At 35.3% G+C, this 20,982-nt stretch overlaps 1 protein-coding gene and 1 long non-coding RNA gene across 3 annotated transcripts in view; one reads left to right on the forward strand and one right to left on the reverse strand.

Moving 5' to 3' along the window:
• LOC105222167 (sodium/potassium-transporting ATPase subunit beta-2) overlaps window positions 1-3,336 on the reverse strand; it is a 30,758-nt gene extending 27,422 nt beyond the window's left edge. Inside the window, exon 1 of the mRNA XM_049460921.1 lies at window positions 2,765-3,336. Coding sequence (XP_049316878.1) covers window positions 2,765-2,909 — 145 coding nt within the window. The 5' untranslated portion in view covers window positions 2,910-3,336. The remainder of the gene's footprint in view (window positions 1-2,764) is intronic.
• LOC125779757 (uncharacterized) overlaps window positions 1-14,901 on the forward strand; it is a 59,495-nt gene extending 44,594 nt beyond the window's left edge. For both annotated transcript variants that reach the window (XR_007423436.1, XR_007423435.1), the window contains exons 2-3: window positions 9,865-10,300; window positions 14,753-14,901. This is a non-coding gene — a long non-coding RNA (uncharacterized LOC125779757). The remainder of the gene's footprint in view (window positions 1-9,864; window positions 10,301-14,752) is intronic.
• Window positions 14,902-20,982: the final 6,081 nt, after the last annotated feature.

Raw genomic sequence — 20,982 nt, forward strand, 5'->3', positions numbered from 1 at the left:
TTAAACTGATGAAGCTGATTGAACTAAAACTATTTAAAATATTAGTTTATATTTACGCAAAATATTTTCAATTATATTAAAAATTTAAATTACCACAGATTTTGAAAATGTTGGTAATTGAGCTCCTTCTCCCTCTTTAGTTAAGTTTATTGATTCACAGATTGGCCTAATATAGCGGATACAATTATTGCTAATAACCTTTGCTCAGACAATAGTCTTATTGTTACGGGTCGTTATCTCCGATTTACTCAGGTCAAGGTCATATACAACTGCCAGAGTTAATATTGGTAAAGATCAAAAATCGTTTAAAAACATACTGAGCTGAAGGCGTGTCAAGATAAATTTGTTAAACTTCGATCTTATAAAAAAATTAAAGGAATACTGCGTTTTAAGCGAGATATAGGGTATGTATGTATTATATATTATCATAAATCACAAGTTATTGTGCGATCAGAATCATATGGTGGACTAAGGTGTTTCTAAAGGGTAATACGTATCGAGGTCCCTACTTTTTTAAAGAAAAACAAACAGAAACTTTAAATTTATTGGGCAATATTTAACAATAATAGATTCAGAAGGGGAAATGGGGGAAATTCAAATTCAACATAGAAAAATTAGTAACTGGAAAAATAAGGAAACATTGGAAAAAGCAACGATACTCATCGCAGCCGTATGTAAATGTTGATGTATAATTGGAACTTTTTGCCTAAGTAAGTGATATTCTATTTCTAACTCATTCATTTTTCAGAAAGAATCGATCGATTTGGTAAATGCATCAAATAAGTTAGATACGCTGCTTGTAACCTTCCGAAATCAAAGACAAAAAGCTGAGGAACATTTTCGATCTATTTATTCAGACACGAAAAAATAGCGGCAGAACGGAAAGTTGAGGAAGAAAAATCCAAAAATCTGCGGCCGGAAAAAAACGCGAAAATTTTTGCGTGAGAACTTGCGAGGAATGATACATGGTTTCAGTGTATATTCCTCTGTTGGATACAATCGGCGAAGATTTGAAAACGCGCTTTTCTAGAGGAGTATTGGATGAATTTCAACTGAGTTTGCTGTTCTAGAAAAATTATGTGCTTTGAAAACCAAAGAAATGGTAAATTTTATTGACTGCTTGATAGATATCTTCAAAGATCTTTTTTATAATGACAACGTCTTACGACGTTTGATACTCAAAGGTGAACTTGATCACAGCAGTGCTATTGGGAGCAGAAGTTGGAAGAACTGCGATGTTGACCTAAACCCCATAATTCATAGTTTTCTTCGCATATTCTGCACATTTTCTGTGACGAATGCGAGCTCTGAACGCCATTTTTCGACACTTCGCCGCATGAAAACGTGGCCGAGGCCAAACATGCTTCAAGATAGATTGATATTCTGTATGACGAATACTTCACCTCAAACTGAACTGATCATCCATCTGGCATTACTAAGGACCATTCCGTGTATGGCGTAACAGCCGGCGAGTACTATAACCTAACCGAATCCATTTATTCGCTTAACATATTCGATATACGTACAAGAAGGAAGTCCTCTTAATCAATGGCACTGCAATACAATTAACTCTCTGATTTTAAATCGAAATTACAAAACTTTAGAAAAATGAACCTTGTCGTAAGGATATAAGAAAATAAGAATAAACAATTAAATTTTGTTAAGAAAATGTTATAGAAATGTTCAAGCGATTTTAACGTCTAAGGAAATTTGTGTCGACCATAAGTTTGATCTATTTTTGTTAAGCACAGCTTTAAATGTATCGAATGTCGATATATAGTCAGATAAGAAGTTTACAAAGTTGACATGAAACTTTTATTAAAATATTTGAAATGGCCCAGATTATAACATATTGATCCTGAGGTGTACTATATGATATATTTTATGTTGAATAACCGATCAGAGTAACATTCCATCTTTTCCTTGCACTTTATATAAGCGATTAGGCTGTTGCCTCAAAAAATGTCTCAACTTCGGGAATTAGTTTCCAGCGATCATTCTCTTAAGAGACACACCGGATATTACAGGCCCAAAATGGCGATTTTAGGGATCAAAATAAAACTGTTGGATACAACTGATAGTTGATTTCACATTTTAAGGACAGATTTGAAGAAATAAATAAAATATTCAAATTTGCCATAACAGGACCTCCACTGATGCAGTAATTCCGGCCTTAATCGTGGATGAAACCTAAAACAATGCTCTACTAGAAAATAGTGCCCTTACGATGACCTACGGTCGAAAAAAATTCATGGTTTTACCGAAAAAACTATTTGAAATTTCGATTATTCGAAATATTTTTGTTTTGATAGTTTTAAAGGATTCTTTATCCAAAAATAAAAAAAAAAAAAATAATTAATTAAGGTCTGAGAACAGGAAAACGTGGTTTTTGCTTATATCCGGAGAATTAGAAGTTCAACTTATACAAATTATTAAAAAAAAAGTAATAGTAGTTCCGAGAAAAACGTGTGTAAGATTTAAACTATTACCAAACCAGTCGAGTTGCCTTACACTAACACGGCTATAACTTTGAAAATAGGTTCAATTTTGTGGAATCCTTTTACGGAAATATTTTTGAATATCTAGCTTATGGAAATATCAAAAAATAAAAACTTGATATATTTTTTAATTTTACTCCAGAATTCTCCATTAATTGTTTTTTTTTTTTGACACACCTAACAGATATTATTCAAGCCTTACAAATGTTGCCAGTTAGGCTGTTTAGATCTTTTTCATAAAATGGCTATTTCGACTAAATACTCACCCCAACTGTCCACTGTGCGACCACAGTACGTTTTTTCTTCAGGATCATAAATCACTTGTTTCCATGAACGCGACTTCGGGCGCTCTGGTGGACGCGAGTAGTAATGCTGGAAAGCATCGATCGATTCTTCAGCGGCTGTTGGCATACTGATAAATGAGTCTAATAGTTATCCTTGTTTAGAGAAAGTAGGTATCCTTGAGAATTTTTTTATAATCCTTAGCTTTATATCCTTTAAGGATCAGACTCCACGCGTTTTTCTTAGCACGCACGTGATTCTACTTCGATTTTAACTTTATCCTGAAAGGATAGTGATGCGATGCGTTATAAAATATAGTTTTCAAAGCCCGTATTCACAGCGCGACGATTATGTAAGCGTTTAACGAACAAAAGCACTTACAAATTAACACTGATAAATCAGAAATCACAAAAAAAGATCACAAGAGCAAGTTGACTGCCTATTCAAACTTATTGTGGCAACTCAAGACACATTACCCGTTCGTTTGCCGACATCCGCCACAGTCTAGCAAGTGCGTGTTTCTTAGGACTCCACGCTTCAACGAATGATCACCGCATCCCAGTCTGGATTCAATCTACAGCCTCAATCTGCATTGTATTCATCCAATCAAAAACAAAATCTCTTGTTGCTCGGTGATTACGTGTGATTACCGCCACCGCCGTCACCGGTGACACTTTGCGTTCGCTGCGTTGGCGTTCACTGCGCTATGTACGGGAATTGGGGAGCTGAAGGAACAACGGTGGGACGCTGTACACTATCCAGCACTCCATTGACTTGTATGGCTGAATACGGTTTTAGGGCTGTGGGTCGAGCTGGACGCCACGGTCGTGCTGCAATCAGCATTAAAATATGTACATAAATATACTGTATATAATATAAACATATGTATTATATATATGTAGGTATGCTTTTCGTGTCACTCACGCACACTCACTTGTGCTAAAAATTAATTTTTTTTTATCGCGCTTCAACAAAAGTTAAAGTGCCATTAAATAAACTAAAATATACAAATTGTATATGACATTATATAAGTATGATATATATGTATATGATATAGATATAAATATATGTATGTGAGTAGCTTTGACGGCAAGCAATTTAGCTGTAAAGCTGCGCGCGTCTATATAATAGACTGCAGATCATTCCAAACAGCAGCTTAATTCTTAATGTGATCTATATAGTATATAACTGTAAGTATTTGTATGCTACATATTAGAAGCGTGAATGAGTATTCAACGTGCTGAAATGCTATGAAGATTCATATTATCTCAAGTATATGAGAATTCTTTGCTAAATCAGTGTGGCTTCAATGCCATTTATTATTAATAAATCTTATTTTTGATTGAAAGTTTTAGTAAACAGCTTGACCGCTGCTGACGGCAGCATCTTAAGATTGTTTCTAAAAGCTAAAAGCTAAAGCGGTTAGGCTACTAGAGTCCTAAAGGGATTGCATGGGTTTACGGGTTTCAAAACACCGATTTTTTTATTACCTTATAAATTCTACAACACATCTAGAATATTGTTGTAAATTTTCAAATTGATCCGAGTGATAGTTTCGGAAAACGAGCATTGAGAACTTGTGCGCTCTTTAGTGTTTTTCAAAATATTCTTGATTCAAATATATTTACATTTGCATGTGTTTGAATCAGTTGTCGAAGCACTTTTGTCCTTCTTTTTAAGGTAACTCCAAACCGTGCGTTCTGAAGCCACAGGTGTTGAAAAAACACTCTTCATTTATTTTTAACGTGCAGGAATTAAAAGAAGTCATCCGGAGCCAGGTCAGTATTATACAGTGGATGAGTCATCAAACCGATGTTCTGTGTGCTTAAAAATGCTCTGCCTAACATTAATCAAACCATTCTAGAGATAGAGTCAGAAATCGATATCTAAAATTGTGTTGAAAGGCAAAAAGTTTGTCACTATACTTATGCGAAATTCTTCTTTCTTAATTGGCGTAGACACCGCTTATGCGATTATAGCCGAGTCAACAACAGCGCGCCAGTCGTTTCTTCTTTTCGCTACGTGGCGCCAATTGGATATTCCAAGCGAGGCCAGGTCCTTCTCCACTTGGTCCTTCCAACGGAGTGGAGGTCTTCCTCTTCCTCTGCTTCCCGCGGCGGGTACTGCGTCGAATACTTTCAGAGCTGGAGTGTTTTCATCCATCCGGACAACATGACCTAGCCAGCGTAGCCGCTGTCTTTTAATTCGCTGAACTATGTCAATGTCGTCGTATATCTCGTACAGCTCATCGTTCCATCGAATGCGATATTCGCCGTGGCCAACGCGCAAAGGACCATAAATCTTTCGCAGAATTTTTCTCTCGAAAACTCGCAACGTCGACTCATCTGTTGTTGACATCGTCCAGGCCTCTGCACCGTATAGCAGGACGGGTATTATGAGAGACTTATAGAGTTGGGTTTTGTTTGTCGAGAGAGGACTTTGCTTCTCAATTGCCTACTCAGTCCGAAGTAGCACCTGTTGGCAAGAGTTATCTTGCGTTGGATTTCTAGGCTGACATTGTTGGTGGTGTTTACGCTGGTTCCAAGATAGACGAAATTATCTACAACTTCAAAGTTATGACTGTCAACAGTGACGTGAGTGCCAAGTCGCGAGTGCGACGACTGTTTGTTTGATGACAGGAGATATTTCGTCTTGCCCTCGTTCACTGCCAGACCCATTTGCGTTGCTTCCTTGTCCAGTCTGGAGAAAGCAGAACTAACGGCGCGGGTGTTGAGGCCGATGATATCAATATCATCGGCATACGCCAGCAGTTGTACACTCTTATAGAAGATGGTACCTTCTCTGTTGAGTTCTGCAGCCCGAACTATTTTCTCCAGAAGCAGGTTGAAAAAGTCGCACGATAGGGAATCACCTTGTCTGAAACCTCGTTTGGTATCGAACGGCTCGGAGAGGTCCTTCCCGATCCTGACGGAGCTTTTCGTGTTGCTCAACGTCAGTTTACACAGCCGTATTAGTTTTGCGGGGATACCAAATTCAGACATCGCGGCATAAAGGCAGCTCCTTTTCGTGCTGTCGAAAGCAGCTTTGAAATCGACAAATAGGTGATGAGTGTCGATTCTCCTTTCACGGGTCTTTTCCAAGATTTGGCGCATGGTGAATATCTGGTCGGTTGTTGATTTACCAGGTCTGAAGCCACACTGATAAGGTCCAATCAGTTTGTTGACGGTGGGCTTTAATCTTTCACACAATACGCTCGATAGAACCTTATATGCAATGTTGAGGAGGCTAATCCCACGGTAGTTGGCGCAGATTGTGGGGTCTCCTTTTTTATGGATTGGGCAGAGCACACTTAGATTCCAATCGTTGGGCATGCTTTCGTCCGACCATATTTTACAAAGAAGCTGATGCATGCTCCTTATCAGCTCTTCGCCGCCGTGTTTGAATAGCTCGGCCGGCAATCCGTCGGCCCCTGCTGCTTTGTTGTTCTTCAGGCGGGCAACTGCTATTCGAACTTCGTCATGGCCAGGCAATGAAACTTCTGCTCCATCGTCATCGATTGGGGAATCGGGTTCGCCTTCTCCTGGTGCTTTGTGATCACTGCCATTCAGCAGGTTGGAGAAGTGGCCCTCCATAATTTAAGTATGCTATGGGCATCGGTAACTAGATCACCTTGGGGGATTCTACAGGAGTATGCTCCGGTCTTGAAACCTTCTGTAAGCCGCCGCATCTTTTCGTAGAATTTTCGAGCATTACTCCTGTCGGCTAGCTTATCGAGCTGTTCGTACTCACACATTTCGGCCTCTTTCTTCTTCTGTCTGCAAATGCGTCTCGCTTCCCTCTTCAACTCTCGGTATCTATCCCATCCCGCACGTGTTGTGGTCGATCGTAACGTTGCGAGGTAGGCAGCCTGTTTTCTCTCCGCTGCGACACGGCACTCCTCGTCGTACCAGCTGTTCTTTTGCACTTTCCGAAAACCAATGGTTTCGGTTGCAGCTGTACGTAAGGAGTTTGAAATGCCGTCCCACAGTTCCCTTATACCGAGTTGTTGACGAGTGCTCTCAGAGAGCAGGAGTGCAAGCCGAGTAGAGAATCGTTCGGCTGTCTGTTGTGATTGCAGCTTCTCGACGTCGAACCTTCTTTGTGTTTGTTGGCGTGCGTTTTTTGCTGCACAGAGGCGGGTGCGAATTTTGGCTGCAACAATATAGTGGTCCAAGTCGATGTTAGGACCTCGGAGCGCACGCACATCTAAAACACTGGAGACGTGTCTTCCGTCTATCACAACATGATGGATCTGGTTGGTAGTTTTTCGATCCGTAGATAACCAGGTAGCTTGATATTTTGTTATATGCCGGAATCTACTACTACAGATAACCATATTTCAGGCCCCGAATAAAATCGATCAGCCTCAACCCATTTGGGGATGTTTCGTCGTGGAAGCTGAATTTACCGTCCTTAGTACCAACGATTCCTTCTTTGCCCACCCTGGCGTTGAAGTCGCCAATCACGATTTTTACATCGTGTCGGGGGCATCTCAAATAAGTGAGATCCTAGCTCTCATAAAAGGTATCTTTGGTCACATCGTCCTTCTCTTCCGTCAGGGCGTGGGCGCAAATCAGCGATATGTTGAAGAACCTCGCTTTGATGCGGATTGTGGCTAGACGTTCATTCACCGCAGTGAATGATAGTACTCGGCGACGGAGTCTCTCTCCCACCACGAATCCCACACCAAACCTGCGCTCCTTTATATGGCCACTGTAGTAAATGTCACAAGGACCTACTCGTCTCTGTCCTTGTCCCGTCCATCGCATTTCTTGGACGGCGGTGATGTCAGCCTTTGTTTTCACGAGGACATCAACCAGCTGGGCAGTGGCACCTTCCCAGTTAAGGGACCGGACATTCCAGGTGCATGCCCTCAATTCGTAGTCCTTATTTCGTTTGCCATGGTCGTCATCAAAAGGGGGGTCTCTCATCCGAGGCTGGTTCTGACTATTCACTGGGGGTGTTTTTTTACGTGGCGGGTCCCAAACCCAGCGCACAACCCTATGCAGGGGATGTTTCGCCTTCTCACTTTAGCTCGCCTTCGAACGGATGTTCTTAGGCTACCCAGAGGATACTTGGTCAAAGACCGGAAGTCGTGAGCTGCTTGAGTCACATGTAAAAGAATCGTTTCTGGCCACTCCCAAGTGAATGGCAATCAGAGAACTTTCCTCACTTGCGTGAACTTCTACACATGACTCCAACCTTGAAATTATCCTTTATGCGAAATGGCAATAGTTTATTTTAGTTCATAAGTTTCATATAATACCCCTCACAAGTGCATTTCTTATAGCATAAAAGGGTATACAAAGAACTTTATTTTGATTTTGATCGGTCAGCTTGCCTAGCCACTATATTTTGTTTTGGTCTGATCTGAACAATTTGTTGGAAAATTTTAGCATTCTTTTGGAGAATATTCCTTGGCAAATTATATGAAGAAATCTTGATCACTTGACTTGGATCAGTCAGCTTATGTGGCAGTTACATCCTAAACAAGTTCGATATCGGCGATTTCGACAAATTAGCAGCTTTTTGGGGGAAAAAGGATGTGAGCAAAATTTTAGTTCGATGGCATAAGCAGACAGGCTTTCATATTAAGTTAATTTGCACTAACATACACACATATATGCACATATGCAAATATCTTAATAAGAACTCAGTGATGTATACATTTCTCTTCTTATTCATTTCCACTTAGACTTTTTATTATAACATTAGAAGACTTGTATACTTATAACTACATAGAAACCACGTATTCCTATATACTAAGTATGTTCTTGTCGTTCATTTATACCTACGCTCGACTAGTGTATCTGTACCTAAATGAGCTATGAAATATTGTTTCCTCTGACACTGAACTTTATGAATTGCGCTAAAGTGATTATCTCATATAAAGAAAGGCAAATGTAAATGTCGCTTTAGTCTAATGAGATCGGTGTGTGACAAAATACATACATATATACATATGTAAAACTTTTGTCTGATGAAATGTTTTGCTTAGCTTACCTATACAACTATATTTGTCTTTTCAATGTGATACATGTGAGTGCTGACAGCAGACATAAAAATATGGTTCATGCCACATGCCTTTTTGAAATTTGCTTAATTGAGCATTGAGTCCGCAGATTTGAAAATTAAGTATTTTGCATATCGTAAGGAAATTTTAATTTCACTTTTAGTTAAAAATACACACAGTTATTCATGAATAACGTATAATGCATTGTAGAAACTAAATGAGGTTTTTTATTTTTTTTACAGCTCTGTTTCTTGCCTGTGTTTTCAGACTTTAAGGTGCCGAAACGATGCCACCTTAGATGCTTCTTACCTCAAAAATGTACAACCATACAATTAACATTAATTTCCACTATCCAGCTAACATTTTAACGCCAGGAGGAACTCAGTTATAGGGCAAAATGGGCTGAGGCTGATCGACTTCACAGGAGCCCGACATATGGTTGTCTGCAGCACTAGATCCTGCATGAGAAAATTCAACAAGCTACTTAGCTGCCTCCGTATGGAAAAGTTCGAAACCGATCATGTTTTGATAGATGAACGGCATGTATCAAGTGCCTTTTACGTGCTTGTTGCAGCGAAGATCCATGCTCGATTCTGTACAGCAAAGCGCACCCGTCAACACAGGGAAGGTAAGTACAAGGGACACCATTGGTGTTCATAAAGGTCGAAAGAAAAACTGGTATGATTAGGACTGTCGTGAAATAAATTAAGAAAGCAGACAGCCTAACTCGCAATATTGCGATCGACCACAATATGAGTGGGCTGGAATAGATACAGAAAGTTTAAAAGGGAGCGAGACGCATATGTAGACAAAAAAAAAACGTTAGTATGAAGAGCTAGAAGCTAGCCGATAGAGGAAATGCTCGAAAATTCTACGAAAAAATTAGGCGGCTAACTGAAGATTTGAAGATCGAGGCATTTTCTCAAAGGGGTGATCTAGTGGCGAATGTTCAGAGCATGCTGAAGTTATGGAAAAAACGCTTTCCCAGCTTTATATTATTTTCATCGCATTTCCTCAATTCGTGAGAAAAAACTAACATAACCGTAAATAATTACTTTTCTCACACTTTAGTTGGTCGGAAACGTGATGCGCTAATTGCCCACTTTGACAAATCAGTGCACCGAAATCGGAAGCAACGATTCATTCAATGATAAATTACAAAAGCTGTTTTAAAATCACACTATGCCACGTCTACACTCCAATGTACACCGGTGCCAACAAAAGAAAGGGAAATTCTCAATCAAATCAAATCAAATGAAAATCAATCGATCGGAATCGTTGCAAAAGTGAATTTTAGCTGAAAGCACGGCGCGCATTTGAATGACGGCGCGGCAGTAGCGGGTGCGCAGCTGCAAATGACCAGGAGGAGCGGTGCGGAAGGGTAGGATGAGGATGAGGAAGCAGCAGTGAACACTGTGACACAAGTCAACGAATATGTCTATCTCGGGGCAGGATGTTGCTCATATGTCTAGAACGCTGACTAGCAAAGGCCAAGCACCAGTGTGAGGTAAGCGGTGGATCAACGGTGGTTCAGTAGTTGTGTGTGTGTGTGGGCGTAGACTTGTGAGTCGCTAATTGTAGATTTGTGGTTTTTTTATCGATGTGTATGTATTTCGTTTGTGTTATGTACATTTGTGTATGTGTGTGTTTGTTTGGCATTTGTCCGCGCGTTTTCTTTTACGCTCGCATAGAGTCAATCAACGATTTCCTGTTCGCCGCGAGTCTACTGCGCCACATTAGATGCCGCGCGCCACCGCAATTACACACACATACACATATGTACGTATTATACACTCACATACATGTGTAGGCGCTGTAGAGAGTGCGGTTAGCGGCCGCTGCGCTCTGTGACGTCTATGCAACGCTAGTTTATATTGTGGAAAATTTATATTGCCGCAATTTGAACGCTTGAATAGTCGCAACTAGATCTTTACATACATACATATGTGTGTGAGTGTCTGCCAGCCGCTCGGTTGGTCAGCTATTGAATTCGCTACTAAATGCAGCCTCAAGAACAATCATCCACATGACGGGTGTAACTGCCTAACCGAAATGTTAGCGATAAAATTGTATGCTTGCAAACAAATGCAAATGCAAATTGCCGCCTGCCTCATCATGTTGTTGAACGATTGCAACTGACTACGTCAAAGCGTTTTTTTGTCCATACTTAGGTATATACTCGTATAGTATAAGTATATAGCTTTTTTTTACCATACAGATATGTTTACATACCTATGTATGTTGCCCTACATAAATACTTGTATGAATGTACATCATATCCCGCTGCATCGACTTATAAATGTCGGTTAACCTTCATTTCCATTCAAGTGCTCATGTACTTAATAAAAATGTGCTTTCACGTTGTCTTTTTGTTGGCGCTGTGAATGCTGCCACATACAACTTTTTGGTATATTTGTGGTTAGTTGACTCAAAAGTCAAAGGAATCACTCAAAAAGCAACGTTCCGACAAAGCTTCATCAATGGTGCAGCTGAAGTACTAACTAGTATGCCGCCCATAGACATCCAGGGAGACGAGTTCACGAGAGTATATGAACTAACAACGCCATGAGAGAAATCAAACAGAGAGGAGAGAAAGAAGATCATAATTATATGGCAGCAACGGTGGCAAACTTCAACTAAAGGTCGGCGGACCCACAGACTTATATCTGACCTCCATATGTGGATAACTAGACAACATGAGGACCTGGATTTCCACCTGACCCAAATATTAATCCATGCCCACCATTTCAGGGGATACTATATAAATTCCAAAATGGCGTCAGTCCGATGTGTACGGAGTCAATAGAAGACTCCACACACGTGTTTTTCCATTGTCTTCGATTTCTAAACATAAGGGAAAAGTTAGAAGCAGCACAATGTGGTAGTTTAACGGTGGAAAATTTGACTGCACTTATATGTCGGTCCTCTGAGAAGTTGAAAGCTGTTCTCGAAGCGGCAATTTCCATCACGGCGCACCTAAGACGGTTGCAGCAAAATAGACGTCAGTTCGTACGTGCTGTAGAGGAGACGTAAAATGTGTTGTCACTCCCACGAATTAATACCTTATCTGGTAGTTCCGTGGGAGAGTCTTGAGTTGGGATTAGGTTGGGTTTAGCGGATTAGAATTCCCTACTCCAGCTTTCGACGCTTTCCTCAACTATAAAAAATTTAGGAACTTTGCAGTTCTTCGATGTAAAGTTTCTTCAACTTCGGAAAAAGCGTTGATGACCTGCACGACGAAAATTTTCAGCTCGTATTAATAATTCTCCATCTGACATTAGAAAGGACCTGCAGATATAAATATGTTGTGGCAGCCAGCCAGTGTCACCTAGCATAACCTATAGAGATCCTGCAATCAATTAGAAAGGAATTTTTGTATACCTACCAATTGAGTTTTCTTGTGGACCTTATTATTTTCAAAACAATAAGAAATATAACACAGTTTAAGCAGTTTAAATGAGACAAAACTTTTTTCGGAGTTTCTCTTTTGGACCGCTTTTACTTGAATGTATATTAAGTTAGATTTGTCAATTCACAATGAACAGACTTACCCCAGAACAACGTGCAAATTTAGAGCGCAAGGCCAGTAATTCGAGCAGAAATAAATCGTTGTCACACCATGTTTACTTCAGTTGCTAATGCACATCCTCAAAGATGCCGTACAGTGCGCACCGAAGACGCTTTTGCTGCTGTGGAGTAGAGCATCGAAGAAGACTCGAATGAGTTCTTCAGCCATCGCACGCAGTAAATGGAGCTGTTCTTGTCCACTGTTTGGGAGATTTTGCGGCAGGATCGTGGTTTACGGGTTCATAAAATCCAACTGGCGTAATAATTGAAGACGAACGATCGTCACTGCGTCGCAGTTGCGTGATGATCTCGTCCAAAATGAAATGTTCACCGATTCCGCCGAGAGACGCCGTTAGATCCTCAAAAACTCACCGTTTGGTGTGCTCTATAGGCGGTGGTTATTGGTTCATATTTAAAAAGAATGAAGCAGACCATAATATTACAGTCAAAGTAGAACGACAATAATTAATGTAGAGGATATCATATGGACGACCGAAACTAACGACGGTACAATCAATTTATTAAAGAAAACTTTCAGTGAGTTCATTATCTCCAAAATTGTGCCATTTAACACCATTGGACTATTTTTTGTGGGGTTAGGGGAATTATGTTATCCACGCAAATAAGCCCGAAACGATCGACGTCATGGAGGAGAATATTTAACACAATGTTGCAGACATACCACCTCAATGGCTGCAATAAGTGGTCGCAAATTGACCCTATCGGCTAGAAGAGTGAATCTGGAGACAGCATCTACGCTGCCTATGTCGAGATGGTTGAGAACACTCCAGCTCTAAAATTATTCAATTCAGTACCCGTTGGTGTAAGCAGAGGTAGAGGAAGAAGAACAGTTAAGAATAAAATGAAAGTAATTTGCCTTACATTTTTAATGCAAGCAATGTCGAAACATAAACTTTTATTCTGCAAGGCATTTCTAAATTAAAATTAAACCTTCAATACAATCACTAAAACCATCAGTAACCTTCTGCTTGAAGCAACACAACCGATCGACATTACTGACGGTCAAGAGCGCCGACTATAATTAAAGTTCTACTAAAGGGGCTGTTGAATATCATTTGTCGGTTAAGTGCTACAGCAACAACTCTTGTATTTTTACTGAATTACAACCTTACTAAATTCAAATTGAACGCAGGTAAAATTGAATTCAATGGTTTTGGTTGAACAAATCGCTTAATGAGCGCTGCACTGGATGCATTTCATTGCAACAATTTGAATCCGCAATAAATGCGGAAATTGTTCGAAACACAACTTTCTGGTGCTTATTTCGCGAATGAAAATGTGACCTTTCGCCAATTGCATTGCCGGTGAAATTAAAATTTATGTAATTGTGTGCCACAAATTAGTAGATTAAGGGGAACTTTCGGTTTAATTATGAGATGAAATTTGCATTCGGTGTAGATAATTAAAATGTTGTTGTTATGTTGATTTTGTAATATTATATGATTTTTTATTATTTAACCTTACCAACATTCGAAAATTAATATATAAGGAAACGTCGGAGAAGCTGAGTCGAATTAGCATTGTCCGTATGTCTCTATATACGTGAACTAGTCCCTCAGTTTTTGAAATATCGGTCTGAAATTTTTAACACGTCCTTTTCTCTCCAAGAAGCTACTCACTTCTTTTATCGCGGAAGGTACTCATACCATAAAGGAGCTGATCCACAGGGAAGCAGCAGTAGGCAGAGAGTGGTATTGGCAACTCTTGGGTAAGCGTCATACCAAGTTGTTAATGGGGGTTACAGTATCAGCAGGTTCAAATATGTAATCAACCTCCCCAGGGACAAAATTCACGTTATGTGGTATGAAAAAATCGTTTTTTTTTTTTACTAAACTAGAGGTCACCTCAACTATTATTCTTCTTCTTGATTACCATTGGAACAACGAAGAAATGCTGTGTATTATGCAAAATACATATCCTTAAGAATATCAAACTGTACTCCATTGCCCCATATTACTTCGTCTTCTAAATGTACATACATACATACATATATATGAGGCACACAGTGGCTTTCAAACTATATCCCACACAAAAAATTTTGTTATCACTGCAGTACGTACATATACATATAATATATGAAGGTATAATTCATAGTTTAGTTTTGCAAAAATCAAGTTGCCTCCAGCTATCACCTGGGCGCCTGGTAGAATGACGAAAGAGCGGTTTCCAGGTGAATGTAATTCGCTCAGTGCAACAATGAATGAGTGAGAGTCTGATTTTGTGTGTTTCTAAGGTTAAGGCAACTGGTTTTAATATATGTAACTATATTTTACTTATAGTATTTAATTTACTATATTTTTAAGGCTCAGATAAACATATTCATATGAAAAGTTATAAAATATTAATAGTTTTAATTTCTATTTATTTTCAGATAGTTATCATCTACTGTACTTTACGGACAGGTGGTTCATTAACTAGAGGACAAATTGAACAAATTTTAAATTTCTATAAAGTATCAAGATATGCGACAATGAATCTTTTGGGAAATTTTGTTTACATACATATACCTATGTAATATACATGTAATCAATACTAATTACTTTTAAAAAAGGTTATATACAAATTTAGGGTGCATTTTTATTGTCCACGAAGGCACATTATTGCTTGCAACAATATATTTTTATAAAAATCATATGTATATATTTACCTTCCAAGCGTTTTCTTGCTCATATATGTTTTAGAGCCGCTGTGAATTGTTTACATTATTATTTTGGCCTCCACTGTATACATTATATTGCTGTCTGTACCCAGTACATAAATTTTAAAAGTTTACTTCACACCAAAAGATGTTTAAGTGCCACTGTAGCTCGCTTGTGTAATACGCTATGGTTTGTGTATTCGCTATACACCGGAAATAATCTACGCAATGGCTATTTATTATATACCACGCAGACAAAGAGCAATGCTATAGACACCACTGTATCTTGCGCCTGCTGTTAGGCGACAAATTCTGTAGTTAGCAATAGTGTAGCTACCTACTGCTGCCCTTTGGTCGCCTGTTAGAATGGAACAACGGCGTCTTATGATAATTTCGCGGCAAGCTGGGCAGCTGCGAGTGTTCGTGTAAGTGTGTGTGTGCGTTATGCAATATGTTAAAATTAAATTTGCTGTGGTTTACATACCGTTAAAGCATTTCTTGGGAAAAATATTTGAGAGTTAGCAGAAAAATAAAGTAACACTTGACAAATAAAAAAAATTAAAATAATTAAAAAAATTCAAAAATAAATATTAAATTACAGAATATTAATAATTATTATTTTCTTTTTTAACTTTCAATTCGAAAACTAAAAATTTTTGGAAAATATTAATTTATAGAAATAACAAAAAAATAAAAACAAATAAATTCGGGTATAACTTTACATTGGCGCATTTGACATCGCGATCTTAAATTGAAAGCTCAATCTTCCCAAGCGACATCGCTTCGCTCTATGGGCTTTTACAAGGAGATCCGAAGTTTTAAAGCCAAATTTTGTTCAGCAGTGAGGCCTATTTCTGGCTTAATAGGCATATAAAATCAAAATTGCTGCATTTGGAACGAAAGCAACCTGAAGAGAGTCAAAAGCTGCCATTTTATGCAGAAAAAGCAACGGTTTCGTGTGGTTTGTAGGTCGGTGGAATCATTGGACCATATTTTTTCAAAAATGATGGCGGTGGGAACGTAACCCTCAATGGCGACCGTCATTATAATCGACTATTTGATGTCTGAAATTGAAGTTCATGATCTTGGCGACATTTGATTGCAACAGGACGGTGCCATAAGTCAATGGACTTATTTCAAAGTACTTCCGTGAGCAGATAAATTCACGTTTTCGATTCGATCGATTGGCCATCAAGATTGTGGGATATCACACTTTTTCCTGTGGAGATATGTAAAGTCTAAAGTCTATGCGAACCATCCTGCTTCGATTAAGGCCTTGGACCAAAACTTCACGCGTTACTCGAAATGCTCGAACGAGCTATGAAAAATTGGTTAACAGTTGAACCATCTGAGACGTTTATTTTTTCAAACATTGTACATACATGATTTTTCATTTCATTAAATGTGGGAATATTTAAAAACAAAAAAATCCAAAAAAATTTAAAAAATAAATTTAATATTTTTATAACATTTTTTCACTTTATATACCTCCGTTTCCTATGACGAAATAAAAAAGCCATTTTTTCAACTTGTTCATAACTTTTTTGCTTTATTTACTTGTAGTTTCATATTCACTTAAATGCAAACATAAAAAATAACTTAAATCCAAGAAAAATAATTATAAATGTATATTTAGGTATATAATAATATCATTTGCTTAGTATATAATATTTGTATACAATAATAGTAATAATAATCATCGTTATCTTTATCAGCAGCATTTGCTGCGCATCAAACCGCAATTTCATCACTTAATTATTAAGCTAATTTTTTGTTGTTGCTTTTATATTTGCCTTTTGCTGCGTTGATTATCTTATAACTGTATTTGTTTTCCTTATTTAATTCTTTATAGGTATGTGCTTTTAACTTACAATATTTTATTTGTGTTCTTTTACTCTTATTTGTTGTTTGTATACTTTACATGTTAGTATATTGTATATTTTATTTGTATACTTTATGCGTAGTTTTTTATATATTTTATATGTTTATTATTATTTTCATTTCTATATTTTTTTCTAATTATCATTTTGTATGCATTTTTTCCATATTTTCATTTTATTTTAATTTTTTTTCGGTTTTTCTTCTTCTTCTTTACGGTTTTTAATCTATATTATTTTTTATATATACTATTTTCGTTTCTAACATCGTTTGTATTATTATAGTTATTTCTGTATCTTAATTTTAATTTTTAATATTATTTCATTTTAATTAATATAATATTTATTATTTTTTAGTTTTTAATATTTTTTGTTTGTATATAGTATTTGTATGCCTTGGTATTTTGTATTATAATTTAAATTTTTACTAGCTTTCCTATTTTTTCGCATTTTTTTATAATGTTTTTCATTAGTATTTTGTTACTAATTTAATTTTATCATTTTTATTTATATTTTTCCTTTTTTCTTAATGTTATATCTATTTCACTTTCACTTTTACCTTCTTTTTTTATATTTTCCTTGATCTATCCTTTCTTATTTATATATATTTTTATTTTTACTTTTATACATTTGGATTTGTAACTTTTTTATTCTAATTATTTTATCCACTAACTGTAAATTATGTTTTTCTTAATTATTTTTCTTTAATTTTCTTTATTTTTATAATAATATTCTTCTCTCTTATCCCATACCTTGCGCATTCGTTTTGTGAATATCTAAGTCAGCACTTATATAAGCACGATTTGGTTTCAATATTTTTGTTTATGGTTTTATATGCAAATAATATTAACGTATACGCCAATACTTTTACATTATATTTTTTGACGATTGACTTCAAAATATTGCATTATCCATAAATACAAAAATATTTTTATAAATTATTTTAATTATTTTTAAATTAAACTTAAAATGTATTTTTTTTTGAATAATTTTTAAACATATATTTATTTAAATTAAAATTTGAAAATATCAATTTTTTAAAAAAATATTTAATTTTTAATATTTAATTACGTAGATAATTAAAAAAAATTTAGCATATTTTATTCAAATTAAATTTCAAAACTATATTTTTTCACAATTTTTAAGTTTTTAATTTTTAATTTATTAATTGAATAATTAAAATCATTTTTAACCTATTTTTTTAATTATTTTTTGAATTTTTCATCATTGTTCTTAATATACATATAATCAAAATTTATTTTTAAATATGTATTTTTAAATTAAAAATTTGACAACATTTATTTTTTTTAACTTTAATTACGTAGACAATTGAAAAAATTAAACATATTTTTAAATAAAATCTTAATTTCTTAAACACATTCTTTGTTAATTGAGTTGAGTTTTTAAATTAATTTTTAAACACATATTTTTTAATTTGATTTTTAATTTTTTTCAGCTTTTAAAATTAGTTTTTAAGAGATTCTTTTAAATAAAGCTTTTGTTTCATACGTTATTTTTACAAGTTAAGAATCAATTAAAAAAAAAAGTTCAAAAATTATTTTAAAATGTTAAATAAGTTAGAGAAAGATATTAAAAAAAACACAAATAGTTAATTAAAAATGAAAAAAATGTTTTTATTAAACATTATATTTTTAAATAGTTTTTAAATATATATTTTTTAAATATTGTTTTTGCAACATTCTTTTTATAAATTATTTTTTTTTTTATTTTTAGAATTTTGAAACAAATTTTCTTAAATAAATTGAGTTGTTTTATTATATTTTAATAGTGTAATTTCATTTAATTAATTCAATTTTTTTTAATTATGTTTTGAACATATTTTTAAATATAATTTTTAATTTTTTTTAAATACATATTTTTTAAATCTGTTTTTTTATAACAATTTTTAAATATATTTTTTGAAAATAATTTTTTTTATTTTAAATATAACTATACATTTAATTTTATGAACATATTTGTAAAAATAAATTTTTAATCCTTTTAGACATATTCTGTTTTAGTTAGTTATACTTTAATTTTTTTAAATAACTTTTCACACTATTTTTTTTATAATTAATGAAATTAATATGAAACATATTCTTTTTAAATAATTTTCTGAAATATTTTTTTTTTTATTTTTTTTATACTTTTTTTTATAGTTTTGAAACATATTTATTTTTAACTGATTAATTTTTTAGAAATAATTTTTAAATATTTTTTTCATAGTTTTTGTTGTTGTGTTAGTTTCTGTGTATCTCTTTTTGGTGTTTTATTTCGAAATTTAATTGCAAAAATTATTTAAACATACATATACACTCTTTTTTTTAACCGGCATATACATAGGCTTGTATGTTTGTAATAAATATTACAAATGTCGTGTGCATAAGCTTATCTTAAGTAGCGTTTCAGCTTGAGCTTATAAACATGAAAAATGTTACCAAATATAAATTTATATAAATTTTTTCCAAGTACAATTATGTATGTATGTATTTATAATAGTAAAGCCACGTTCCAGAGCATTTTGGTATGTGTGTAGGTGTAAATGTGAATGTATGTGTTTTTCCAATTATTTGTAATTAGCATATTATTATTTTTTCATAAAACCATTATGCATTTGCTGCTCTTTTATAAAAAGTTATAACTACACTGAAAAGAAAATAAAGTTATAAAACATTTTTTTTTAAAGTGTGGCTCTTCATTTGTTGCCACATCAATACGCGCACAATTAATAGTTAATTATTTGCTTTTTGCTTTTTTACCTACAATTATTTATTTATTTTAGATTTACACTTAAACTCAGGAAATCGTGCCTTTTTGTTGTTGCCATATTAATAATTTATTTTATTTGATTTTTCCCCTCATTAAATAGAGAGCGGCGAACTTTTTTTGTTGTTGTATACGTTTTTGCTTCAATTGATGTACAAATATGTGAGCTATAACTGTTTTTTGTTATAAATAAATATTTGCTTACAACTTGTTTGTGTATTTTAATACATACATATGTGTTGGTATATAATATCTTCAGCGGTATTAATTTTTTTTGTGGCAAGAACATTGAACTGTGGCGTGAGTAATGTTAGTGGAAACGATTTGATTTTTATTAAAGCATTTTTTTCTTAGTATATTTTCCAATTGCATACGTAGTCAGACATACAAATAACTTTAGTTTTGTATATACCCGTGCATAAGTGCATATGTATGTATGTGTGTTAATAAATTGCTCTAGAGCTTTTGTTGGCAGCTTTAATTATGTTTTGATTACTTGATTGGTCGCCTCAAACAGATGAAAAGGGAAAGTAAAAAATAATATTTACTAGTAGTAAAGTATCGAAAATCGAGTTAGTACATATAAAGAGCATTAAGAGGGGTTAGAGGAAGTACAAAGAACCCTAAATACTTGTAAGCCTGCGACAATAACTTTCAGCTTTCTCTATGGCGACTAAAAGTTTTGGGATTATGAACGAATCAGAATCCTTGTTTTGAGTCTAACTACCTAGTGGCTGTTAGCAGCCTGGATTTCGAAAAATAACCAATAAAAAGCTATTCAAGCTTTCACGATTCACGTTCCCCAATGTGCTTAAGTTCCTACATAGAGCTGGCAAAACAAAAGGAAAAGTAAACACGATTTCCACCAAGAGTATAGACACTGCTTTTTCTTTCTCTTTCCGTCTTCCGCTCTTTTTCCCCTCTCTTTCTCTCTCTCACTTGCTCTTTCTTACTCTCTCTCTCTTTATTTTTTTCTTTCAATCGCCGTTTTGATTCCTCCTTCTTGTGTTAATTCAATAATTGAAGGTATAGCGTGGTGATAGTCAGCGTCATTACGAGTAGAACACAGATGCAGAAAAGAGAGTACCGAAAACAATGTTTTACTGACTCCATTCAGAAAGATTACAATCTTTCGGAGATGAGTTTGAAATTACTGCTCAACTTTCACATTTAGATGATCTATGAGAATCTCATTGATCTACGAAAACTTCTTTGATCTATGAGAATCTAATTGATCTAAATCTAAGGCGGCTGCCATGGAAAATATCGGACAGATTGACAGATTTGGTTATTCGAAAGAAATATTCGATCAGTTCACTG

This window comes from Bactrocera dorsalis, chromosome 1, assembly GCF_023373825.1.
Source record: "Bactrocera dorsalis isolate Fly_Bdor chromosome 1, ASM2337382v1, whole genome shotgun sequence".
NCBI lineage: Eukaryota > Metazoa > Arthropoda > Insecta > Diptera > Tephritidae > Bactrocera > Bactrocera dorsalis.